The sequence below is a fragment of the Lissotriton helveticus genome, chromosome 5_1 (genome assembly GCF_964261635.1).
Source record: "Lissotriton helveticus chromosome 5_1, aLisHel1.1, whole genome shotgun sequence".
Lineage (NCBI taxonomy): Eukaryota > Metazoa > Chordata > Amphibia > Caudata > Salamandridae > Lissotriton > Lissotriton helveticus.
In genome coordinates, this window is record NC_136065.1 from 593,053,511 (window position 1) to 593,080,839 (window position 27,329).

At 46.3% G+C, this 27,329-nt stretch overlaps 1 protein-coding gene across 2 annotated transcripts in view; it reads right to left on the reverse strand.

The window, feature by feature from the left end:
* BMS1 (BMS1 ribosome biogenesis factor) overlaps positions 1-27,329 on the reverse strand; it is a 166,856-nt gene that overhangs the window by 77,997 nt on the left and 61,530 nt on the right. For both annotated transcript variants that reach the window (XR_013594763.1, XM_078642946.1), the window contains exons 12-13: positions 4,509-4,663; positions 3,612-3,693 (exon numbers count right to left, since the gene is read on the reverse strand). Coding sequence is in view for 1 of the 2 variants with exons in the window: in XM_078642946.1 (XP_078499072.1) it covers positions 3,612-3,693; positions 4,509-4,663 (237 nt within the window). In the remaining variant the exon portion in view is untranslated. The remainder of the gene's footprint in view (positions 1-3,611; positions 3,694-4,508; positions 4,664-27,329) is intronic.

Sequence of the window (27,329 nt, forward strand, 5' to 3'; positions counted from 1 at the left end):
CGCCTTGGGAAGAACAGACTGGTTATGCAACCTTTTTTTGGGACAGACATTTCCCAGGTGTGATTACATATGGAAATATTTGTGAATCAAATAAATTAAAACCATGCACGGTAGCTTGGAAAACAATTTTTGGCAGAACTGTAGCTTATACAACAAACACCTACAGTACACACTGCCAACAAGCAATGCCTCCTCTCAGCACGCACTGCATGATTAAAACTGTGAGCGGTAAAAGGACGTTCTCACCTACCAGTGTCCTGCCCTCTGAGCCACGTTACCTCAAAGCAGTGCCACAGTGAGGAACACCATTGGACTGGTTGAAGAACCTGGCAAGAGTCACACATTGGATATGGGACTTGTTGCCAGCTCAGTGGGTTACTGTTCCTTTGAAGTAGCCCAGCGTCTTAATGAATCTGCTGCAGCTTGTAGGGTGCAAATTATGAGTGCCAGGTTCAGATGCAAATAAAATAGCTCACTGGGTTTAGGCATCTGTTATACGAGTCTTTGTGTAAGTAAACCCTGTAACCTTTAAGGGGCAGATTACATGGCCAGACAAACAAATCAGTGATTTAATGTACCAGTTACAGTTACCTGCGTGAGATTCTATCAGTTCCAAGATTCGAGCCCCCAACCAAACCAGCTTGCCCTTTCTTCCGTGCAAGGAATATACAGTACGTGCAGCTTGAGTCGTAATAGCTTTTATTTTAGGGGCATAATAAAAAGAATGTACTGCTGTGCACGTTTATTGCGTGTTCATAATTATAGTGAACTACACAGGGCATATGTCTTGATGACTGACTTCCAAATCTGTTCATATGCGAATGCACAACGTTTGCAGCGCAGAGGAAGCAATGTAGGCTGTTATCCGCATGTGAACGTCACAGAGAAGACGGCTACAAATAAAGCGATGCACTGTTGCTACTTTAAGAGACCCAGCGCCTGCTGTCACAATGTGCAGGCTGGAGAGGGAATAGTTTCTGCCAGCAAATATGCACAAACAACTTTTATTTGAATCTCGGGACACTCAAGAACCTGTAGTTCGGCGTGTAATATCGGAGGAACTGTGCACATATTGTTTTGTGTTTATGTGCTTGCACTGTAAACGGAGTGTACAGGCTCCCCAGACACATTAAAGGTTTGAATTATTAGTATTGCTGGGCCCGGACGTTTTTACCCTGCACAGACCACTGGGTTTTAATTCGGGTTTAGTCGGATTCAAGACACTCGAACATTCTGCAGTGAAGAGAAATGAATAGAGAATGGAGAAGATGTGCCCATGATCACACCAGGGAGTAGAGGGTGGGAGGTGTAAATGAATGAAGGAAGGATGGGACATGATTGGTAGAGAGGAGAAGGAGATGGGGCGTGGACTGAGGAGGAGAAAGAAGTCATACAGCATTTGAAAAACAACTAAAAACTGAGAAAGTGAGTAATTTAGAGAGCGCGCGTCTTTTCCAACTTAACATCCGCAAGAACGTAACACTGTAAATAAATAAAGTGAGCACGGTGTCCCTAGGGAGTGCCGTGCTCAATGAAGTAATAATATCAAGCACGCACGTCGTGTGTGCCGCGCTAATTAAAAAGAGATGTCGGAACAGATGGCCCATGCACGTAACAGCAAGCGTTTGGCCATGGGCGGATACATGCACACACCTTTGACCAATTGCGTGATGTCTTTCCCATAAAGACACACGCATAGACCAATAAAAATATAGCCACCAGCACAAGCTTGTGAAAACTGCTGGTCAGCTCCAAGAGGCTGTATCCTTAGTGCAGCGCATGCGCGCTGCGTTAAGGCTCTACCTAAAAAGAACCCAGTACATGCTAGATGACATGAGATTTAGAAAATAATTCCAAATTGTAATTAATTTGAATGAAAAGTTCCAGAATGCTCAATTAAACAGTCTGAACAGAATCTATATCCTAGGAACTCTCCACACGTCCTTGTCATTTGCTTGTAAAAAATATCAGTTGGATGTGCTACAATTTGTTGAATCTAAACAGATTAAATCCTAAAGTCCTACAAGTACCACTGGGCTCCAACAACATTCAACACTATTTCCAGACCATGTGAGTCTCAAACTGTAAATGACACTCGAAGATACAAAATCTGTTGTTATACACTTTTCCATAGAGCACACCGTCCGTGCCCCCGTTAGGGCCTTGAGGTATCTGATCATACTTGGTACCTTTGTGGCCTAGTTAAGAGAATTTTTTCAAATACTTGAATATAGAGGTTATTTATAAACGTAAATTACCTTTTGAGGATCAGGAAAACAATGAAATCAAGAGAGACCAGCATTGGCAAAGCCAATAGGTCTGCATTTAATTTGTTCACACGTGCAGCTTAAAAACATTAAGGAATAATCTCTTGTAATAGATGCAGTGATGTCTTCATTTTTATTTAAAATAAAGGTCAGATGGCAGGAGAGCCTTCGTCATAGTCCTTCCCTAGTTTTTAAAATACAGAATGAAAGGAAAAGCTATAATGAAGGCACCATTGCCACAGGACTTTCTAGTGCCTTTTTAGCATTTAGAAACCAAAAAAAAAAAAAGAAAAAGAAGGGTGGTATCCCAGACAAATGTAGCCTTCACAATTATTATTGTGGCAGCAACCAGAAGCTACTGAGAAGAAAACCACATAGGTTAAAGAGGTAGGGTAGAACATGAGAGGGTGGTAAGCTCTTTGGGGCCGTGGAGGAGACACAGGGAAAGAGAGAAACACAAGAGAGTGGGGATTTCTTTTCTCTGACAAGGAGCAGATGAGGGAAGGTGGAAGGCAGGAGACTGGTGGGCAGGGTTGGGTTGGGTCTGACTTGGATCACATGGAGAAAAAGGGAAGGAGTGGAACACAAGATGTGTAGCACGAGAGTGGATGAGCACATGTAGAAAGAAGGAGGGGAGAGTGTGAAAGTGTGGCGGATGGAAGGTGGTTGATGGGCTAAACACACGAGGGAGCCAACAAAAGCAGACAAGAAGAGATGGAGCCTCTTGTGCAGTAGAGTGCAAGCACTTGAGAAGAGACAAAAGTATACAGCTTATACCATTATGTGCGTGGTAACTACTCTACTAGGTTGGACCTAGATGTGATTGACAAAATGTCTAGCCAACAGCTGAAAGAGGCTGCTCCAAGAAAAGCCAATGGTTGAAATGTGTAGACCCTGAAGCCAATTTGAGATATACTGTTAGCAATAGGTGTTTTCCCAGATGTGCTGTGAAAAGTCAAATCCAAAATGTATCTTAGATGGTTCACAGAAATTTTTTAAATTTCAATATGCTTAATGCAGCATGCGTCCTGAAATAAAGGCACATTGGGGAAAAATGAATGTGATTGTTTGACTATGCTTCAGATCATTGGAAGCACCATGAAAATTTGATCGTTTCAGCTGTGGCACTTTATCAATTTTTCAATAGTTGATAGAGAAAAGCATCGGTCAATTAGAATTAAAAAAAAAACATAAAACCATATAGTTTAGCCCAAGTGGATAAAGTTTGGATGCCACGCAATCTGCTGACTACGTAAATTCTGAACTTAAGTGAAAGATCTGTCACAGTTCAAAACACAATTAGAATTGAATTGACAATGTGTCATTTTAAGTCAATGAACTTACCATCTTCCTCTAAAAGTTTGGCTGCATCCTTATCTGCTTCCCACTTTCCTGTTACGAAACAGTCTCGAACACTATTCATAACCTATGGTATAAGGGAAGGGACTATTTATTGATTTGTCAGTTTAGCAAGAACATTAAGATTGCAGGGTTCTGGAACATGGTATCAAGTGAGCAGCTTGTGCATCCTTTCAAATGCTGATCCTAGAGAATGAAGACACTAGCAAATATCTGAAATGCACTGGAATCTCCCTCAATTCATGCATCACTATGTACCACTGGCAAACAACCCATGTCTGGATAATTTTTGGCTTTGACTTACAGATTGACCGCATTTGTACAGCACTCACAAAAGAATATGCCACTTTTCTCCGCATGTCATTATTCCTCATGCTGTCACAATGCGGTCATAACAACAACTGCGTTGTGACAACGCATACCATTACTCCGAACCGTTACAAGGACTTGCGGAGGGGGGCGCTGGATGTTGGAATAGTAAAATTTACTATTCCGACTCCAGTCTGTTGGGACACTAGGGAAGGTGTTGGATTTTAAATGCAACTCCTTCTCCCCCCCTCCGCGAGTCGTTGTAACGACTTGCGGAGTAATGGTATGCGTTGTCACAACTCGGTCATTGTAACAACCACATTGTGACAGAATGTGGGGTCACGGATGCGAAGTGAAGGTGCTTTACCCTCACAAACCAATAAACTGGAAAATGGAATGGCTGCAGATGTGAATGAGGCTCATAATCTTGGATGGAACCCATGAATTGATAGGTTTTCAAGGTGTTTTTGGGAAAGATAATATGAATACTACAAGAGGGAAGAAGGGGTGGTGGTGGTGAGAGAGAAAGCAAGACAGAGGTATTCACAATATGCATCCTGCATCATACAGTACCTCCTCCATATCCCAATCCTGCAGGCTCTCCACAGGAAATTTGGAGCAATCGAGTGCGTTGGCTTTTCGTTTGAACTCTTTGTCTGGACGGCTAACATGGAAGAGGCCTCCTAGATCCCCATCAGAGTCCCCCTCCTCTTCCTCATTCTCAGCCACTGCAAGGGAAAAAAGTTATCATAAAAGAACAGTTTTTTGGATTTCAGAAGAATAGAAGACTCCCGGTGCTGGAGGCAATAACTATCATGAATCATAGCTTCTCTGATAAAGAAATTAAAAGCAAAGGGTTTGCATCCACAGTGGAAGGCAGGGAGTGAAACTGCCTCATGGGAAGCACCCAAAATTTGATGGCAGGACCAGAGACTCCAATTATGCTTCTAAAACTTTACTACTCAAAAATAGCAGCCAAATAAAAAACTGTAAAAACAGAAAAAACACTCTACATATCACATGAGACTCTGAAAAATGCCTCTTATCAACCCACCAATAGTCGCCAGGCAACACATACAAAATAGAGAGGCACCGTCTTTCCTGCCTCTTTCTTGCTCCACAGGCAAGATAAGTGCCACTCTGTTTTGATTCACTTGCACACTCTTTAATGCCTGTATATTACGTTTAATTATATATTTGTTCTGAATGCGATCACACTGTCGGTGCCGTCAAGTATTTGGTTATAACAGTTTTCCTTCATAGGTTTTTTCTTTTTGGGGCTCCGCGCCCGATTCCCTAACATAACTACTCTGAGATCTGCCCTCTCCTTTATCTCCCGGTACGTGCTTCGCCTGGCCATTGTTTCGTTTTACGGCTTTTCTTCCCCGCGCATTTGCAGAGCCAATGGCAAGCACCTCCCAGGACTGAGGTCGCAAGTGTAGCCCAATTGGGCTACATGCGGTGCCTCTCGAAAAGATTGCCGAAGCGTCTCTCTCTCTTTCACTCAGCAACTTCCCTGTGACATCGCTGTTGCTGCCTCTTCCCGGGCTACAATAATTGGGGACTAGGCAGTTTATGTGCATCTATCTCAATCTATATCTCTATATATATGCCTATATATCTATCTATTACCTACTGGCGGTCGCCAGTAGGTAGTTCTAGTTAGGACTTATTTTCCATATGAAATCCGCAACATTCTATTTGCAATAACCTTGGGGCCGTTTGACGAATCTTCGCAACATTTCCAAAACGTATGGCCCCCTCAGGTCCGCTCCTATCCTGAAAGTTTAGGGGTGTTTCGTCAAGCGGGGACCGAAAAAAAAAAAAAGGGAGGGGTCCCAAAACGCTTTTTTCCCCATAGGAAATTTTCGACACGGCTACAGTCCGAACTGCTGAACGGAATTACACAAAATTTTGCAAAACCGTAGCCCTTGGTTCAGAAAGCGCCCTTTTTAGGGCTCGGCCTACGTCACCACGAAGTGGGGCGGAGCTCCGAGCTCCTATTGTTAAGGGGTTTCTGACTCTTGCCTGAAATATTCCTCAGTGCGCGAGCTTTTGCAGTCCTTTTTTATGGCATCTGCATAGTGATTGGTCTTCGCTGTGCTGTCTTTTTAGTAGCCTTGACGCGATAGGCTATATGTAATTTTCGCTCGCCATTTTGGCATTTTCTGTACGGTTATGCGCACGGCAGTCCATTAATTTTAATTAGGAGCTGTCAGGGTGGCTCTGTAATGGAATCCAGATGCTGTGGGCGCGTTCACCATTCTGCAGTGCATTTGGTGGGCGCGCGTTCGTCTGCATCCTCAGTGGCTGCGGCAGTCCATTAATTTTAATTAGGAGCTGTCAGGGTGGCTCTGTAATGGAATCCAGATGCTGTGGGCGCGTTCACCATTTTGCAGTGCTTTTGGTGGGCGCGCGTTCGTCTGCATCATCAGTGGCTGCACCAGAATGAAGACGAGACAAAGCAGCCCTACGAGGCTGCATATTTTATGCTGTACTAGAAGGATGATATGAGAGAGCAGCCCTGCCATCCTGCAGATTTTAATATTTATCAGTGCATGCGCTCTGTGCTGTACCAATGATAAATTGACCAGACAGAGCAGCCCTGCTGGAGATAACTGGCTTCACCAGAAGGATGAAGAGACAGAGCAGCACTGGCAGCCTGCAGATTCTGTGCCAATGAGAACTTGACCAGACAGAGCAGCCCTGCTGCAGATACAAGTATACCACTTCGACGCCTCGTCAGGGGTAGTAAGTGCTACATAAATGGAATAACAATACAACACAATACACCACGCACACACATATACTACACATAATTAATAGATTATATTATGCAGTGCGTCAGAGTAAGCTCAGCGCTGTGTGACAATTAACAACAACAACAACAGAACACTGAAGTCAGTGGCTGCACCAGAATGAAGACAAGACAAAGCAGCCCTACGAGGCTGCATATTTTATGCTGTACTAGAAGGATGATGAGACGGAGCAGCCCTGCCATCCTGCAGATTTTAATATTTATCAGTGCATGCGCTCCGTGCTGTACCAATGATAAATTGACCAGACAGAGCAGCCCTGCTTGAGATAATTGGCTGCACCAGAAGGATGAAGAGACATAGCAGCACTGGCAGCCTGCAGATTATGTGCCAATGAGAACTTGACCAGACAGAGCAGCCCTGCTGGAGATACAAGTATACCACTTCGACGCCTCGTCAGGGGTAGTAAGTGCTACATAAATGGAATAACAATACAATATAACACAATACACCACGCACACACATATACTAAACATAATTAATAGATTATATTATGCAGTGCGTCAGAGTAAGCTCAGCGCTGTGTGACAATTAACAACAACAACAACAACAACAGAACACTGAAGTCAGTGGCTGCACCATAATGAAGACGAGACAAAGCAGCCCTACGAGCTTGCATATTTTATGCTGTACTGGAAGGATGATGAGACAGAGCAGCCCTGCCAGTGCAGAGTGCAGAGTGCAGAGTGCAGAGCGCACAGCGCAGAGTGCAGATTCAGAGCGCAGATTCAGAGCGCAGATTCAGAGCGCAGATTCAGAGCGCAGATTCAGAGCGCAGATTCAGAGCGCAGATTCAGAGCGCAGATTCAGAGCGCAGATTCAGAGCGCAGATTCAGAGCGCAGATTCAGAGCGCAGATTCAGAGCGCAGATTCAGAGCGCAGATTCAGAGCGCAGATTCAGAGCGCAGATTCAGAGCGCAGATTCAGAGCGCAGTTTCAGAGCGCAGTTTCAGAGCGCAGTTTCAGAGCGCAGTTTCAGAGCGCAGTTTCAGAGCGCAGTTTCAGAGCGCAGTTTCAGAGCGCAGTTTCAGAGCGCAGTTTCAGAGCGCAGTTTCAGAGCGCAGTTTCAGAGCGCAGTTTCAGAGCGCAGTTTCAGAGTGCAGTTTCAGAGTGCAGTTTCCGAGTGCAGTTTCCGAGTGCAGAGTGCAGTGAGTGCAGAATTCAGAGTGCAGGGTGCAGATTCAGAGTGAATGAGTGCAGAGTGCGTGTAGAGTGACAGTGAGTGCAGAGTGACTGCAGAGACCGTGTGTAAGGGTGCAGGGTGCACATTGTGTGAGTGTGCAGAACGAGTGTGCAGTATAAACAGTGTGTGACTATGCAGGGTGACATTGGGAGTGTGTGGGTGAGCAGTGTTTGAATGTGTAGGGGCAGTGTGTGAGTGTGCAAAAAACACTACACACACATACACCACACACACATACCATACACACACCACACACACATACACCACACACACATAGCGCACACACAAACCACACACCTCACTCTCTCAACACCACACACTCGTCACCACTCACCACAACACACTCACCACCACACTTTCTCCCCAGGCTCACCCCCACAGACTCACCACCACACACTCACCAGTACACAGAAAACAACACACACAACACCACACCCCCAGCCGTCAATGAATGCTTTCACCATACACAAACACCAACAACCACTAATGTACGCTTTCACCAAAAAAAACTCCACCATGCATCCGTGCCGCTAAACACCCACGCACACAACAAACAATGTCAGTGCAACTTTCACTAAGCACACACACACACCAACAGCTGACAGTACACCAGCCACTCTTTCAATTGGCACAATCATCAGCAGCTGTCAGTGCACATTACCATATACAATGCCATTATCTCAAACTCAAACAAACCGAGCCCTAATGCATTCCTAATGCTTGTTTTAAATGGTGTAAATCCGTTCAATAGTTCCTGAGAAATTAAAAAAACTAGGGGTGAAAAAATTTTCCCCACAGGAAACTTTAGACACTTATAGCAAAAATTGCTGAACGGAATTACACCAAATTTGGCAAAAAGGTAATGCTTGGCTCAGGAAGCTCAACATCCTGTGATTCCAGGCAAATCGCTTTGTCTCCCCATGCCAACCACAAACTAATGTGTTCTTCTGTAATGTAAATTGTGCTCATGCCATGTTGTCGAGTTTGCGTTATATAATATTGCAAGGAAAAATAAAGTAGGGAAACTCGAGTTCACACACTACTGAATGCGCACTCTTAAGTGCATCAGCAGTGCACTGTGAATCGGAGCGTTTCACAGGCCTGTCACAGATAAGAAATGCTATCTAAACGAAATCCTACAAAACAACATACTACTGGCCGGCAGCAATTCATACCCGGACAACGTCGGGACGGACTGCTAGTTAAAGAATAAAGATAGTGATATCTATGGCCGCGGTGGATCCGCGCACCCTGCGAGCACCCTCCCGATCACGAGCTTTATGCTAATTGGCTGTCAACACTCCAAACCAGGAAGTGTTGGCAGCCAACTTGTGCCTCGGTAGAACCGAGGCACTAGAAATCAGTCAAACTAAGGCGCAAAAAGGGGGCAGGGTAGAAACACCCTGACCCACTAGGCCTGCTTAGGGGGTCCCACAAGGACCCACAGGGACAAAAACTTTTTTTTTTTTTTTTAAATTGGCAAAATCCACGCAGGGTGCGTGGATCCTGCTGAGAAAAAAATAAAACAAAGCGCGGGCTCCTGCGCTTCGTTAATATTCAGCCCCCAAGTGGGTCAAATCCCGGGGGCAAAGTTAGTATTGGGATGGGGGCCCAAAGGGGCCCCTCAAACCCAGGGACAGCCACCCCCGGGGCTTTATAAAAATATGTACAGTGGGCTCACAGCCCCCCCCCAGCCTCGGGGACCGCCACCCCTCAGGGCTTTCAAAATAAATGGGTGGGGGGCTCAAAGGCCACCCCCGGGGCTTTTGTGACAATATATGCAGGGAGCTCACGGCCCCCCCGCAGCCCCGGGGACCGCCACCCCCTGAGGCTTGTGTGTTTTTAAAACAAAAAATTAAAAAATAACCTGTGTGGGGACCGCCACCTCCCCGGGGCTCTAAATATTCTAATTGGGGGGACCGAGACGGACCCCCGGGGCCCGGAGACCACCACCTCCCCGGGGCTTTCAAAATGTTGGGAGGAGTGCAGCGCAGCCCCCCTCCTGAAGCCCTGTCATGGCCCTGGGGACCGCCACCCCCCATGGCCGGCTCCTGCAGTGTCCCGGGATGCCCACCCCCGCGACACTGCAGTTTGCTAAGGTAGGGCAGGAGCCTCGCGGCTCCCCTCCTGCCATAGCAAACTGCTTTGGTATTTGGAAGAGAGCAGGAAATCTGCTCTCTCTTCCAAATACCAAAGCAAATTGCTTTTCCACAGGGGGAGCTGCTTCTTAGCAGCTCCCAGTGTGGAAATCAATGCCGGCTCCCACAGGAGGCGGGGAGCCGGCGGGACCGTGGGGCGATTGGGGACCCCCCACGGTCCCCAACTGAGAGGGCCAGCCCCAGGGGATGGGGTCCCCGGGTCAATTAGTGGCCCGGGAGGGGGGGCCACGCGTCCCCCCTCCTCAAATTTAAAAAATATAAAAATAAACAAAGGCCGGCCCCGGGGGATGGGGTCCCTGGGGCCATAAATGGCCTAAGGAGGGGCAGATTATGGCCTTGGGAGGGGGGCCTCGCAGCGCCTTCCCGATTTTTTTTTTTAAGAAACAATTAGGGGGCAGGCCCCGGGGGATGGGGTCCCCAGGGCCAATAAATTAGAAAAAGAAGGGCCACGCCCCCTCCTTGCACCACTCTGCAGACGCACCCCCTGGCACGTTTGCAGATGGGGAACGAATTCCCCTAGAATACTGGGGGACACTGGGGGCAACCTAGCCCACCAGGAACCTCCAGTATGTGCCGGGGGCTGCGTTGCAGAGAGGTGTTCGGAGGCCTCGTCCCTTTTTACACCTCTCTGCAACGCAGCTCTGTGGCGCTTAATGGAGGTAGCTGGTGGGCTAGTTGCACCCCAGGGACGCTCAGTATTCAAGGGGAGTTAATGTCCCAAATTAAAACGCACCACGGGGAGCATTTGCACAGTGGTGAAGGGATGGGGCGGGGCCTGAGGTGACAATTGTGCAAATACACCCTGTGGCGCGTTTTAAGTTGAGGAATTAATACCGCTTCAATCCTGAGGGTCCTTGGGGGCCAACTAGCCCACCAGGTATCTCCAGTAAGCGCCACGGAGCTGCATTGCAGTGTTGTAAAAGAGGTGTGGCCTCTGAACACCTCTCTGCAATGCAGCTCTCTGGTGCTTACTGGAGGTACCTAGTGGGCTAGTTGGACCCTAGGGACCCTCAGGATTCAAATGAACTTATTCACCCAACTTAAAATGGCCACAGGACGTGTTTACACAGTGGTGAAGGGAGGGGACGGGGCCTGAGGTGATGTGTGCAAACGCACCCCGTGGCGCGTTTTAAGAGTTAGTTTTAATCCCCATGCCCTATTATGTACTAGGGGCTTACAGAGGAGGTCATTCTAATCACAGGGGTACCCCAACACATGGTGTTCCCTAGTGTATGTAGGTGTTTTAACTGTATTCTAAGTGCCTTTTAGCATAGCACTGGCTCTAGGACTGGTTAGTCAGAGTCAGTTACCACCAATACCCATCTGATAAAGTTGAGGGTACTGGATGATTTTGCAACAAGGCCTCTTTCTGCTTCTCTGTTAGTTCTTTGTGCACGTCTTGATTCTTCCTGCACTTTTCTTCGTCTTTGAAGACTTCTGTTGCTTCTTTCTGCATTTCTTTTTTTGCTTTCTGTGCGTTTTTTCTTCTTTCTTCACATGACCTACCTCTGTAGGCATAGTTAGAAACTAGCATTTAAAAACCTTCGAAATTCACTAAAAAAACATAGGTTTCAGTTACGTTAAAGTTAACAAGCATTTGCAATGCAATAGGTCTCGCATTAGGAAAGTTTGAGCTATTGGTATTGTAAATGGCAAAGTTTTTATTTAGGTGTTGTTTTTGAAAATAGCGAAATTAATAGCTTTGTCATTTACAATGCCAATAGTTATAACTTTCGCAAATGTGATACCTATAGCATTTGTAATGCAATATGTTTTGTATTTACATGACTTAGATGTATCGCTATTACAAATGTTTGAGCCGTTAAACCACATTTCTACAAATGGAGAAATATTGCATCAGCAGGGTGTCAAATATCGCATCGGCAGGGTGTCAATAACAGTTTATGCTGCGTTCCTTGTAAATAAGTGAGGAATTCAACTTGAGACTGTAGGCTGCTCAATACTATTTGTTCAAAATCTGCATTAAACCCCTCCCAACTCCTCCACCCTCCCCAGCCAATGGGCTTGTACCATACGCCTTTACATAAATGTACAGGAATTTATATAGCGCAAATCACCGAGCGGTTTCTAAGCGCTTGCTTAGGGAACCCGTCCTGGTATTCCCCTGTGAGATATCCCCTGGCAGGGTATCCGCAAGGTGAAAGCCAGGCATCCCGCCGCGAGGGGCCGTTGTGGAGATTAAGCAAGCTATTGCCCAGAGTCACAGAGTGTGAACCCGTGAATCGAGTAGGCACCGGAGCGAGAATTGTCGAGTCCATGGACATTTTAGGACTCAAGACCCCACCAAGCCGGGAATTGAACCCTGGTCCCGGGCTGACCTCTGCTTCCAGGTCTGCCTCCTCTAACCAGTGAGCCACACTTCTCCAAATACTGAAACAGGCCCCCACCTTGCAGCAATTGCGAGACCCATCAAAATTGTTTTCCATTTAAAAAATATACCTAAATTCGAGGATTCAAACAGTTACAATAAGAAAATGTTACAGTGCCTTTGACTAAGGAAACATTGCAGTCTTAAAAAAGCAAATATTCCCTTTTTTGCATATTGAAATGATTCTCAGCATTTGTTTTACAACTTACCTACATACAATAATTTAGTAAAATGAGAATGACAAAGGTAGATACTTACTAAACTCAATGATTGGGTTCGGGTCTTTGCACGCCCGGTCCGCCGCGGCCCTGTCCACCATGGTCACAAAGCCGTAGCCCCGGGACTTAACCGGTCTGCCGGTCGGTGATGACCACGGCCTCCTCGATGTCCCCGAACACCTCGAAGTACTTCCTGAGCGAGGCGTCGGTCGTGTGGTAGGGGAGGCCGCCAACATAGATCTTGGTCATGGTGGTGTCCTTCTGCAGCGTGTGCATGGCGGCCGGTGGACTGTGCAACGGCAGGCGCTGTAGCAGCATGTGACAGGGGCTGTGGGCACCCGTGGGCGGCGGCGATGTGCGGGGGAAGAAGAGCTCCGAACGGGCAGGGCTGAAAACGGGAGCGGGAAGCAGTCCTCAGGCAGCGCGGGTCCCCATACGCCTAATTCACCAGCCTGCGACCAGGAAGTCAGGCAGGCCGGCGCGACAACAGGAAACAGGAAGTAGGAGGGCGGGAGCCTACCCCGGCTCCCAGGGAAGAGCCGTGATTGTTTGGAGCACCGGAGCAGGCAGGAGCCTACCCTGCGCCCCGGTGCCGAAGGAGGGAGGAAGAGTCCTGCTGCCGGGCCCTGCAGCTGAGGAGAGCAGCTGAGGAGAGCCGCCGCACCAAGGAAGCCGGTGAGTGCTGAGCTGCGAGGGCGGGGGGCATGTGTGTGCGCGCGCGCGTGCGGCGGGGGGAGGGGGGCCTGTGTATGTATGTGTGTGCGTGCGTGTATGTGTCTTGGAGTGCGTGTGTGTGTGACTGTGGAGGAGGGGGGTGTGTGAGCGAGTGTCAGTCTGTATGCGCGCGCATGTGCACGGCGCGAGACAGAACGTGCGCGTTCGCGCACACAAATCCAGGGAAAAAGCTCGTAACACCCTCTTGTCCTCCTTCCCCCGTAACAGACAACATTAGGTCTCCAGCTGGACACCTGCATCCTTTGGATGCAGTTTACCAGCTCGACCTAAAAATGAGCATTTTTTTAAAAACGCGCAAGTTATAGTTAGCTGAACGAACTATAACGGGGAAATTTCAATGGTTTTGTATGAGTGAAATGTCGAACTAACTAGAACGCCCCTGAAACATACTTTTTTTCAGTGAAGGTTTTTTAAATGCTAATTCCGAACTATAACGTGCCTGAAACCTATGGTTTTTTAAGTGAATATAAAAATATACATATGGTGCCCACATTATTGAATGGTGGCGTTTCATAAACGACATCTGCATAATTTGGGATGGTAACCTACAATCTGCTGAGAACTTTGTGAACACTATTAACACCAATGAGTCAAACTTACAGTTCACAGCCCACATCAGTGATCAGAGGGTGCAATTTTTAGATGTGGAAATTTACATTAATGGTGATAGAATCCACACGAAGTTACACAGGCAGGCCACGGCAGGAAATTCCACCTTACATGCCCACAGTGCTCACCCGCGACATCGCATTAGGAGTATTCCCTATGGGGAATTTCTTAGAATCAACAGAAATTGCAGCACCAAATCAGACAGACAAAATTGCCAGACAGAGGCCTTTCAAAGATTTTTACAACGTGACTATAACAGTGATCTAATGGCAGCACTCACGAAGGCCAATTCTAACGAGAGGTCAGGGACTATTAACACTACTCCTGAGTCAGAAACTACAGACATGAATCCAGTAGGTTCAAACACAACAAGACTAATAACTACTTATAGTGACCAGGAATATCAAGTGACGAAAATTATCCTCAAGAATTGTTATATTGTCAAAACAGACCGGACTTATTCACAGATACTTCCTGACTCCCCCTCGATCACGTTTAGAAGGGCTCCTTCTATGCGTGACAGTCTGGTGAGAACTAGCCCAGAAGTTATCAAGGTACCCACTCTGAGACAGTGGCTCTATATATACTTGACTAGAATGAAGTACAGTATGTATAGAGTCCACCAACCCCAGGGGTATAACAGAGATTAAAGTCAGAACTGACCTTACTCTCCAAAGTGGTAGCTTGGTCGAGGAGTAAGGGAGTACCAGAGGACAGTGTAAAGCATTTGTTGTACACACTCAGTCAGCAAAAGGTTTCACACATTCAAGAACTGAACTCCAGGCTAATTGTTGTTATATCCTCAGATATAGTTGTTTTAATTTAAGAACCAACAGTTGTAAAAATATACTTTTCAAGTTATGAGTACTCTCATGTAAATACTTTGCAAAGGAGCAATAAACTTTGGGCACACAATAATTACAGGATAGATAGTAAGCAACACAGTTCTGAAACACACTCTAGCATTGAGCTCAATGGGTTTTTCACAGATAAGTACAGTTGATTACTTTATGGAGTACTTTGGTAGTTCCAGGACCAGATCTGAGATTCAGTCCTGGGGTCTAAGCTGAAACCAGATTAGCAAAAACGTTTTAGTTACAGTGATGAATTTTCATGAATATAAAGCCGTTGTAAAAGTTCACACTTAGAAACTTTTCAATGTAAATCTGACAATGTTTTTCAATGGGAAGAAATTCAGGTTGCAGGTAAAGTACGATCGCGTTACTTTTGTAACCCAGCACGGGTCTCCTAGGGCCAGCACTGGGGGCTTAACTCAACACAGGTAGGTAATTGCGTTTCAGTATTTCGTAAGATTTTTAAAGAATATTTGCAGTTTTCAAAAGTAGACACTTAGAAGAAATGTCATAGAAAAGCAGACAATGGGTTCCCATGGAGAAAATACAGATTACTAGTAAACCCGCTAGGGATTACTTTTGCGGTTCAGTACTGGGCTGAGAGGTACAGTACTGGCTTCTCCCCTGACGGGAGCACACTCAGTCAAAGCACATCAGCAGTTCAGAAAAAAGTGGGGGCATACCAAGGCAAGAAAGATGGCACTTTCTCACACAACCCCCTCTCCCCCCCCCCCCCCCCCCCCCCCCAAACGAAAGGTGATGAGACTAACCTTGCTTTAGGGAGTCTCCATTGTCTAAGTGGAAGAACCTGGAAAGTCCATCTGCATTGGCATGGGCAGTCCCTGGTCGGTGTTCCACTTCAAAGTCCATTCCCTGTAGGGAGATGGACCATCTCAGTAGTTTTGAATTTTCTCCTTTCATCTGCATTAGCCATCTGAAAGGTCTGTGGTCAGTTTGAACTAGGAAGTGAGTTCCAAACAGGTAGGGCCTCAACTTCTTCAGAGACCAAACCACAGCAAAGGCCTCCCTCTCAATGGCACTCCAACGCTGCTCTCTGGGGAGTAGCCTCCTGCTTATAAAAGCAACAGGTTGGTCTTGGCCTTCCTCATTGACCTGGGAGAGGACCGCTCCTATCCCCAGCTCTGAGGCATCAGTCTGCACTATAAACTGCTTGGAGTAGTCGGGTGTTTTTAGAATGGGTGCTAAGCACATTGCTTCTTTCAGGGTGTCAAAAGCCTTTTGGCAGCTAACAGTCCAGTTCACTTTCTTGGGCATTTTATTGGATGCGAGTTCTGTGAGGGGAGTCACAATGGACCCATAGCCCTTCACAAACTTTCTGTAGTACCAAGCTAAGCCAAGGAATGCCCCAACTTGGGTCTGGGTGGTTGGAGCTGAAAAGTCCAGGAGGCTCTGGATCTTGGACTGTAAGGGCTGGACCTGGCCTCCACCCACAAGGTGGCCCAAGTACACTACAGTGCCCTGCCCTGTCTGACATTTGGATGCCTTGGTAGTCAGTACTGCAGATTTCAGGGCTTGTAGAACCTTCCCAAGGTGGATCAGGTGATCCTGCCAGGTGTGGTGAAAGACAGCAATATCATCCAGATAGGCTGCACTAAAGGACTCCAACCCAGTCAGGACTTGATTCACCAACCTTTGGAAGGTGGCAGGGGCATTCTTTAACCCAAACGGCATCACAGTAAACGGATAGTGCCCATCAGGGGTGGAGAATGCTGTTTTCTCTTTGGCTCCTGGGGTCATGCCAATTTGCCAGTACCCTGCAGTTAAGTCAAAGGTGCTTAGGAAGTTGGTTGCCCCTAGTTTGTCTATCAACTCATCTGCTCTTGGAATGGGGTGAGCATCTGTCTTGGTGACAGAGTTGAGCCCTCTTTAGTCCACACAGAACCTCATCTCTTTCTTTCCACCCTGTTGATGAGGTTTGGGGACCAGAACCACTGGACTAGCCCAGGGGCTCTCAGAGGGTTCAATCACCCCCCTAGGTCCAGCATCTTGCTGACTTCAGCTTTGATGCTTTCCTTGACTTGGTCTGATTGTCGATAGATTTTGTTTTTGACAGGGTTACTGTCCCCAGTGTCCACATCATAGGTACACCAGCTGGTCAGACCAGGGGTCAAGGAAAAGATGCTAGCAAACTGTTGCAAGACTTGCTTGCAGTCAGTCTGCTGTTGGGGAGAGAGGGTGTCTGAAAAGACCACTCCATCTATTGACCCATCTGTTGTGCTGGAAGAGAGGAGATCAGGGACCGGTTCACTCTCTGCTTCCTGTTCCTCATCATTCACCATCAGCATGGTGAGGTCAGCCCTGTCATTGTAGAGTTTCAGGTGGTTCACATGGATAACCCGCTTGGGTGTCCTGCTGGTGCCCAGGTCCACTAAGTAAGTGACCTCACTCTTTTTCTCCAGGATAGGGTAAGGGCCACTCCATCGGTCTTGGAGAGTCCTTGGTGCCACTGGCTCCAAAACCCACACCTGTTGCCCAGGTTGAAATTCAACTATGGCAGCTTTTTGGTCATACCAGCGCTTCTGCAGCTCCTGGCTGGCCTCAAGATTCTTGGATGCCTTGTCCATGTACTCAGCCATTCTGGACCTTAGGCCAAGCACATAGTCCACAATGTCCTGTTTGGGTTCTTGGAGAGGCCTCCCCCAACCCTCCTTTACAAGACAAAGTGGTCCCCTTACAGGATGATCAAACAGAAGTTCAAAGGGTGAAAACCCCTCTCCCTTCGGTGGCACTTCCCTATAAGCGAAAAGCAGGCATGGCAACAGGACATCCCAACTCCTTTTGAGTTTTTCAGGGAGCCCCATGATCATACCTTTCAATGTCTTGTTGAACCTTTCCACAAGACCATTGGTTTGTGGGTGGTATGGGGTAGTGAACTTGTACTGCACCCCACACTCCTTCCACATGTGTTTCAGGTAAGCAGACATGAAGTTGGTACCTCTGTCTGAAACCACCTCCCTAGGAAACCCTACCCTGGTGAAGACACCTAGGATGGCCTTGGCTACTGCAGGGGTTGTAGTAACCCTAAGGGGAATTTCTTCAGGGTACCTAGTAGCATGATACACTACTACTAGAATGAATTTTTTCCTGAGGCTGTGGGAGGTTCCAGTGGACCCACAATGTCCACACCTACCCTCTCAAAGGGTACCCCCAACCACTGGTAGTGTTATCAGGGGGGTCTTTGGCTTGCCACCTGTCTTGCCACTGGCCTGACATGTAACACGGGAGCTCACAAATTCCTTTACTTTTTGGTTCATCGGGGGCCAGTAGAAATGACTAACTAACCTTTCCCAAGTCTTGGTCTGCCCCAGATGTCCAGCTAGGGGGATGTCATGAGCTAAAGTTAGGCGGAACTCCCTGTAATTCTGTGGCACTACCACCCTCCTGGTAGCTCCAGGTTTGGGGTCTCTTGCCTCAGCATACAATAATCCCTCTTCTCAATAGGCTCTGTGGGTACCACTGACATCTCCCTTGGCTTCTGAAACAGCTTGCTGCCTCAGGCTCTCAAGAGTAGGGCATTTTCGCTGGCCCTGGCACAGCTCTTCCCTAGTGGGTCTCCCTGGGCCCAGGAGTCCAACCTGGTAAGGCTCAAGCTCCATGGGCTCAGTTCCCTCTAGGTTTTTCAAGTCCTCTCCCTGAGGAGAGGGGTCCTGGGAGGTTTGCTGTGTAGAAGCTGGTTCCCCAGTCTTCTTGCTTTTTTTCTTGGTTGGTTGGGCCATATTTTCAGGCTCCAAACCTACTTGTTCCCCCTGCTTTTTGCTCTGTGCTCTGGTTTGCACACACACCAGTCTAGGGATACCCAGCATGGCTGCATGGGTTACTTACTCAACCTCAGCCCAGGCGGAGGCTTCCAGATAATTTCCAAGCAGACAGTCAGCTGGCAGTTGTGGAGAGACCACTACTAGTTTCAGGCCAGTAATCTCCCCCCAATTCAATGTCACCATAGCCATAGGGCGTTGGGTGGTAATGCTGTCAGCATTGGTGACTGGGTAAGCTCTGGGGAAACCAGCATTTACTTCACCATAGTGATGCTGGCAACTGTATCCCTCAGTGCTTCTACTTTAGTTCCATTAATGGAGGGATATTGTAAATACTTTTAACAGTTGGGTGGCCACCCAGCTACACTGGCAAACTCCATGTCCCCCAAGGAGACTAGACTAGCTTGAGTGTATTCCCAGATTTGCTCTGGACACTCCTCTGATCCCATCTGTAGATTTACGGTCTCTGGAGTAGCTGGAATGGGTGCCTTAGGGTCTTTGTTGTAAGGGCAGTTCTTATCTAAAGTTAAATGTCCCAACTTCTTACAGTTGTTACAATAGGCAGGATCAAAGTTTCTTCCCCTATAGGGCTGAGGCACATAGAGAGTACCCACCCACCTGCACAGGTTTTTTGGGCCCTTTGGAAGCCTCAGACTTTGTATCTTGGGGATTCTCACCACTTTTCCCCTGGGGAGGTTTTGTGACCATCTTCTTTTGGTCACCCCCAGTGGATGTCCTTGTCACCCTAGTCTTGACCCAGTGGTCTGCCTTCTTTCCCAATTCTTGGGGAGAAATTAGACCTAGGTCTACCAAATGCTGATGCAACTTTTCATTTGTGCAATTACTCAAAATGTGTTCCTTCATAAACACATTATACAGTCCAGTTAAAGCATGCACATTGTGTACAGTTAACCAACCATCCAGTGTCTTTACTGAGTAGTCTACAAAATCTATCCAGGATTGGGTCTGGGTTTTGTGAGCCCGCCTGAACCTAATTCTATACTCCTCAGTAGTGAGTCCAAATCCCTCAATCTGAGTTTTCTTCATGAGGTCATAGGACCCTGCATCTGGCCCAGAGAGGGTCAGAAGTTTATCTCTGCAATTACCAGAGAACACTTCCCAGAGAAGTGCCCCCCAGAGAGGTCTCTTTTGTTGTCTGATATCACAAGCCCTCTCAAAGGCTGTGAACCACTTGGTGATGTCATCACCTTCCTCAGATTTAGGGACAATCCCTTTGAGGATTTTAGGATCATAAGATTGCACTCCGTCCTTGTTATTGGTATTGCTGCCACCAGAGATGGGGGCTAATCCCATCTCTTATCTTTCTTTTTCTAGAGCCAGGAGTCTGGTCTCTAGGTCTAATCTCTTGGCCAACGTTGCTAAGAAGTTGTCCTCTTCATTGGGGTTCTCCCCAATGTATTCCCTGGGGCCCAGTCCACCTGTGTGGTTCCCAGGCTCCCATGGGCTGACTCTTGGAGTCAAGGGTACAGAGACCCTTTCTTCCCTAGGAATGATGGGGGAGTCATCGGTATTATCCTCCTCATCCACTCCTTTTCCCTCTGGCAGGGTGTCACCCTGCTCAGAGGGGTGGTCTTTTGCATACTCAGCCAGGAGCTCCAGGAGCTCCTGGAGCCCTTGTTTGGTTGGATGCAGACCTACAGTTAATTTTTTAACTTTGCATAGGGCTAAGTGCAAGTAAGGTGTGAGGTCGAGTTCCTCCACCATGTTTATTATATCTTCATTACTAGCTGGGTTCTTTTGAGACATTCTAACCTGATAGTTCTAACCCTCTACCCTAGCTTGTAGTGATTTTTATTTTTCACAAATTCTAATAGGACTTAAGCAAAGCCCTATCAGACTTTTAGTATTTTTGGAAAAGACCAATTTCAGAATTCTAAAGGCAATTTATGAGTTCTGTTGTGTAATCAGATGGTAACCAAGTAGCCCAACAAATGCAAGTTTGTATCCCACCGCTGATCCACCAATGTGAGAAAGTGGCTCTATATATAGTGGACTAGAATGAAGTACAGTATGTCCACTAACCCCAGAGGTATAACAGAGGTTAAAGTCAGAACTGACCTTACTCTCCAAAGTGGTAGCTTGGTCGAGCAGTAAGGCAGTACCAGAGGACAGTGTAAAGCATTTGTTGTACACACTAAGTCAGCAAAACATTTCACACATTCAAGAACTGAACTCCAGGCCAATTGTTGTTATATCCTCAGATATAGATGTTTTTTTAGAACCAACAGTTATAAAAAATATACTTCTCAAGTTGTGAGTACTCTCATGTAAATACTTTGCAAAGGAGCAATAAAGTTTGGGCACACAATAATTACAGGATAGATAGTAAGCAACACAGTTCTGAAACACACTCTAGCATTGAGCTCAATGGGTTTTTCACAGATAAGTACAGTTGATTACTTTATGGATTACTTTGGTAGTTCCAGGACCAGATCTGAGATTCAGTCCTGGGGTATAAGCTGAGACCAGATTAGCAAAAACGTTTTAGTTACTGTGATGAATTTTCATGAATAGAAAGCTGTTGTAAATGTTCACACTTAGAAACTTTTCAATGTAAATCTGACAATGTTATTCAATGGGAAGAAATTCAGGTTGCAGGTAAAGTACGATTGCGTTACTTTTGTAACCCAGCACGGGTCTCCTAGGGCCAGCACTGGGGGCTTAACTCAACACAGGTAGGTAATTGCGTTTCAGTATTTCGTAAGATTTTTAAAGAATATTTGCAGTTTTCAAAAGTAGACACTTAGAAGAAATTTCATAGAAAAGCAGACAATGGGTTCCCATGGAGAAAATACAGATTACTAGTGAACCCGCTAGGGATTACTTTTGCGGTTCAGTACTGGGCTGAGAGGTACAGTACTGGCTTCTCCCCTGATCACAGGTGAGTACTTCGGAATTCAGACTTTGGCTGATTTTATAGGAATATTTGCAGTTTTCAAAACTTCACACTTGGAAAATGTTCGAGTCAAAATGGGTCAATGTTATCCAAAGGCAGGTAAGTGAATTACCGGTTTCCAGGTGAGTACTTGGTTGGTGAAGTTAAGGTTCTGGGTGTAGACTCAGGGGTCCCCCAGGGTCAGGTAAGTACAGTTAGTTCAGTCCCAGCGGCACAGGGGCGGCCGGGTGCAGAGGTAGGTAGGCCCAATGATATCCAATGAGGGAAAGGGGGCCTTCGGTTGGTGGCTGCTAGCTAGCAGGCCACGCAGTTCTGGGAGTTGGGCTCCTGGTCACTTGCTCAGGACAAGGGGGGGAAGTAGAATAAGACAAAGAGGTCACAGCCAGCGGCTGGGTGCAGGGTGCTTTTGAGCCGTCGGGCGCTCAATGTTATCCAAGGAGGATCTTGCAAAGGGAACAATGGCTGCAGGCTCGGGACGGAGACTCTCCAGGGGCGACCAGCACTTCGAGAGGTAAGTTGGGATCTTGAAGCACAGGTAGGTACCCCAAAGGGAGGCACAGGGGGCTGTAGGGCGCTGGGTGCAGGAGTGTCTTTGGGTGTCGAGAAAGCTTACCCTCAGCTGGTTGCGGTTGGGGTGGCCCCTGGTTCTGAGTCTGCAGGTGTCAGCTGGGTCGTCGAGGAGGGTCTTTGGGCACTGGACTTCGGGTTCCAGTCGCAGGGGGGACGTCCTCGTGGTCCGGGTTCGGGTTGGCCCGGCCCGGGCTCGGCTGGTCCAGAGTGGGCTGGTCCGGAGCTTCCTGGTGGGCACCAGGTGGGTTGTTGCAGCAGAGCATCTGCTGATGGGAGTCCCAATCTTCGAGAGGGTCAAGGCAGGCAGGTCCTCTGGGTGTCCCAAGGTTGCTGTTTGCGGAGGTCGCCGGGATTAGGCAGGAGCAGGTTCCAGGATCAACAGGCCGGTAGGGCTGGGGCCAAGTCAGTTGTTGCTGTCCTGTTGTTAGCAGCTGCGCGGCGGGTCTTCTTCTTGATCTTCTTTCTTCTTTTTGATATCGGGATCTGAGGAAGGAAGGTTCAGGGAGCCCCTAAATACTAATTTGAGGGGCGTTACAGGTAGGGCAAGGGCAGGGACCAATGGGTCCCTGTCCTGGGGTGAGTACACCCCTTAGCCTGCTCCTCTCCTGTGGGAGGGGGGCAGGACCCTAGCTGGGATTGGGCAGGGCTCCCCATCTACAAGATGGCTGGAGCCCTGGGTCATGCTTCACGTCGCCTTCTCCACCTGAGGGGTGGAGTTGGCAAAGGTTGGCACGCCCACCTTCCTGACGTAGTTTTTCCCGCCAGTCTTCCCGCCAGAGTGGGGGTAGAACGAGTGGGTGGGCCGTTGCTGGGTACAGCAAATGGTCTGGAGAAGCTCTCGGAGGCGGTAGACCTTTGAAGCTTTCCCCCTGTCCATCCTGGGGGAGGAGACATAGCACCTCGCCCAGGATGTGCATTTTTGCAGGCGGTGGAGAGCAGGGGGCTCTCCACCAAGGGGTCCAGCAACATGTCTGCTGTGTGGCAGCCTCTGCAGCCACTCAGCCCAGACGTGGATTGTAGGTTCGGGTTTTGGAGGGCATCTCTAAGATGCCCTCTCGTGCATTTTACATTAAATCCCACACTGGCATCAGTGCGGATTTAATGTGCCGAGAAGTTTGGTACCAAACTTGTCAGGCTTCAGTGTAGCCATTATGGCGCAGTGGAGTTCGCAATGACAACCTTCCAGCACCATATACTCTTAAATGGCATCACTACACTTACAGTGCCCAGGAATGGCCCTGGGTACTGTAGGGGCACAGGGCTCATGCACCTGTGCCCTCTCCTCTGGCATAGGGCACCCAGCTAGAGGGGTGCCTGAAGTATGCATGGGCAGTGGGTTCTGTGGGCATGGCACACAGGGATGTGTGCCATGTCGACTCTTGCTTTAGTTCTGTACTTAGGCACTCAGCCTGCAAAGGCAGTGTGTGGGTGCCAGGGTACAGGGCCCCGGAGGGTGGCACAATAAGTGCTGCAGCCCTTAGGGGCCTTTTCTGGTCACCATGCCCTGGGTACCTAGGGTACCATTTACTAGGGGCTGACAGGTGGCCAGAGATGCCTATTGGGTATTTTGTTTCAGCATAGTTTTAGGGAATGAACACAGGTCCTGGGTACCTGGTTGGCAGGGACCCAGGGCACACTCAGTCAAAGCACATCAGCAGTTCAGAAAAAAGTGGGGGCATACCAAGGCAAGAAAGATGGCACTCTCACACCCACCACCTGGCTTTCCCTTAAAAATGGTTTCTACAAATGCAACAGTTGCAGGGCTTGCAAATTTGACATTAATAAAACTGTTTATATCGATGCATTTGATTCTAAACCCATCCAGATTAAGGGTCGCTACACTTGCCGCACTGAGTGTGCTGTCTACATAAGTATGTGGGCAGTACGAAGCTCCAGGTGTTCAACCGCATCTTGCAACATCTGCGCGCCATTGTTAATACAGATCACAATTACCCTGTGGCCCGCCATTTTAACCTCGTACACAATAACAATCTGAAAGATCTCACGTACTTTGTTATTGATGCAGTTCCTAAACTTCCCAGAGGGGGCAACAGAGAAAAACAGTTACGTCAGAGTCTCAGTACATCTTGACACTAGACACAAAAATGCCAAATGGATTGAATACAGGAGAAGATTTACACAACTTTTTGTAATTGTATTCTGTAATTGTATTCGATTGTATTCTCCATTACAATATATGCCAGTATGTTACTGGCCAGTGTGATTTTTTGCCCATTTTTATAGTGTGGAGTCTGGATACTTGTTGGGTGTTTTACTATGTACATGCACAGTTTTTTATGTATTTAGTCCAGAGAATTTTCTTTTATTCCATATTTATAACCGTGTTTTCTATGCCCGAGCTTAGACAGTTTTTAGCCACCATTGTTTGGTTTTTAACTGTAGTGATGGGCTTTTAGAGAACTAGGTTTTAATCGGTATTTTGGCTATTCTGTACTGGGGATTACATAACTAGCGGGACCATTTTGTCCTCCTTTTATTCGGATTTTCGAATGTTTGCATTTTTTACACATTTTTACATAGTAATTTCCTGATGTATTATCCTTGTCACTTTAGACAGTATCATATTTGCAATATTGTTTACATCTTTGCTGCTACACTATGACACTTTAATTCTGTCTACATTTTCACAGTCTGTATATAACGGATTCATCCAGAAATAACAACATGCTGCTTGTTACAGTCATACATGATCTTTCCAGTTGTCAGATAAATTAGATTTTGAACACTTGTTCAATATGTTTTCCCATTTCAGTATTTTCCTTTGCACCGTTTGCACAACCTGATTTTACGGAGACAACCACTAGTATTTGAATATATTATATACATATATCCCATATACACATTTGACTAAGCTTAGTCACACGCCAATCGTTGGTCTCGGTTTAATACTCTCTGCTGATTTGCACGTTTTAGGTACTGCAATGTTTTGACAACCTTTGGGAGAGGTAAATGTACCCGATTTCAATATTGGCAATTCTACATAACACCGTTAGACTTCCTGTCAAACAGAATTATTTATATCACACGTGTCACGTACCACACTTTACATGCACTTGCACTTTCCGCCGCTCCTCATTACGATGTTAGACTGACTATATTTTTTTTACAGAGATATTCGTATGCACTTTTTGTATATACCACACCTTAATATTTGGCTACTCGGCCACACTGTACTGCCATATTCTACATGATCAGTTTTAATATGCATTAGGGGTTTTTTCGAGTCCACTGCTAAGTATGCTGTGGTTTATTTATATTACCTTCACAATTCTCTGCATGGAGCACTTTTTGTAGTATGTTGTCTATGTCCATCTAACTGGTAGGAGTGGCACCTTGTATAGAACGTCATGTGATCAAGACCGGGGTGACCCGGTCGAAACGAGTCATGCTGTGTTGGTCAACTTGAAAATAAACGTACCTACTTCATCAAGCTGCTTGTGGTCCGTACCTGTTCTTTTCCTGTCCCCTGCGGGATATTGGCAACAGGAGTTGTTTTGTGTATATATATATATATATATATATATATATATATATATATATATATATATATACACATATATACATACATATACATACATATATATATATATATACATATATATATATATATATATATATATATATATATATATATATATATATATACATACATACACTAGAATTTGTACATGTTTCTTCTGTTGTGGTTGGTTAGCTTTGAACCAGCATAATCAGAGCCTCCGGTCCAGCCACAGAATAGAACATTTTCTAGCATTTGCAACAAGAATTTTGGATTCTATTAAGGACACAGAGGTTAGGACCAGGTAAGATTTATGGTATCACTGTTAGCAAAGTGGCTGTTATGAACAGACTGTTTCTTTTGGCAGCCCTTGTGATTCAGTAGGTGTTGAGATGGGATTCATTTTATTTTTGTTTTACGGCTCGGAATACACACAAACCTGAAGTGCATGTGGAGGGCTGTTTCATATCTTTGGTTAGAGTATTCGGACCTCCTTCCGTTTAGGATATGGCATCCTGGACTTTGGTAGCTCCTCATTGAGAGTTATTTGAACTGTTATTTTGTTCTTTTATGGACTTAGGTCTCTCCTTCGTTGGACTGCGTTTTTCGTAAAGAAGGAGGCAGGAAAGATGGTGGCCATCTATTTTTTCATTGGCTGCTGTTTTTGAGCAGTAAATATTGAGCAGCATAATCCTCGCCTCCTTGTCCTTAATAGAATTTAAAATTCTTGTTGCAAATGCTAGAAACTTTTCTTTTGTCCATCCACTGGCCCAACTGTCTTTTGATGGTTGCATCCTTTTAATCTCCAATATATTGGTTCAGTGAATGTCCATTCACCTGTAGACATCTGAACTGGAAGGATCAACACACAAATAAAAGAATGATCGGTCATGTCATGAATCCATTTTAGATGCTGAACATCAATCTCTATTGAGAAAAGACCTACAATAAGTAATCACAGGAATACAACATTTCTAAAACAATATTTGAAACTTATGATGAAGGGATTGTTGCCTGTTTTAACTGTGCACACATTTCAACTTAACCTGCATACGAGGCAATTTTTTATCATGCAGACAGGAAAACAAATAGAAGTGATTAAATGTTTATGGTGTATTTATCTGATCTTGCTTCCAGATACGATTATTTAGGGGAAATATCTTAAGGTATAACAAGAACTGGAGAACATAAATCTTCAGTGAGATTGGAAGCATTAAAGTGACACGTCACACTTTGTGAAAAAGAACACAAATATAATGAAGCCACAAGTTCTGTAATTGATGATAAAAGGCATACAAGGAGAGACTTTCTTTAACAATAAAAACCATGACTGAAACCTGACTGTTCGGCACAAAAAGGTCTTCCCGAGTAGATGAACTCTTCATGTTAATAGTAAAATAAGGTCTCAAGCAGTGTAAAATCTTTTGTTTCACGAGGTGGGGAGGGTAGATATCATTCCTACTATGCATTATGTAAATGTGCTGAAACCCTGGTTAATAAACAGCTCTCAACATTCTTGGAGGCAAATAATATTCTACATCCAAATCAGGCAGGTTTTAGAGCAAACCACTCTACAGAATCAGCACTACTATCAACAACAGAAACCATAAGAGCTGCATTAGATCAAGGGAGGAAGGCAGTTTTAATC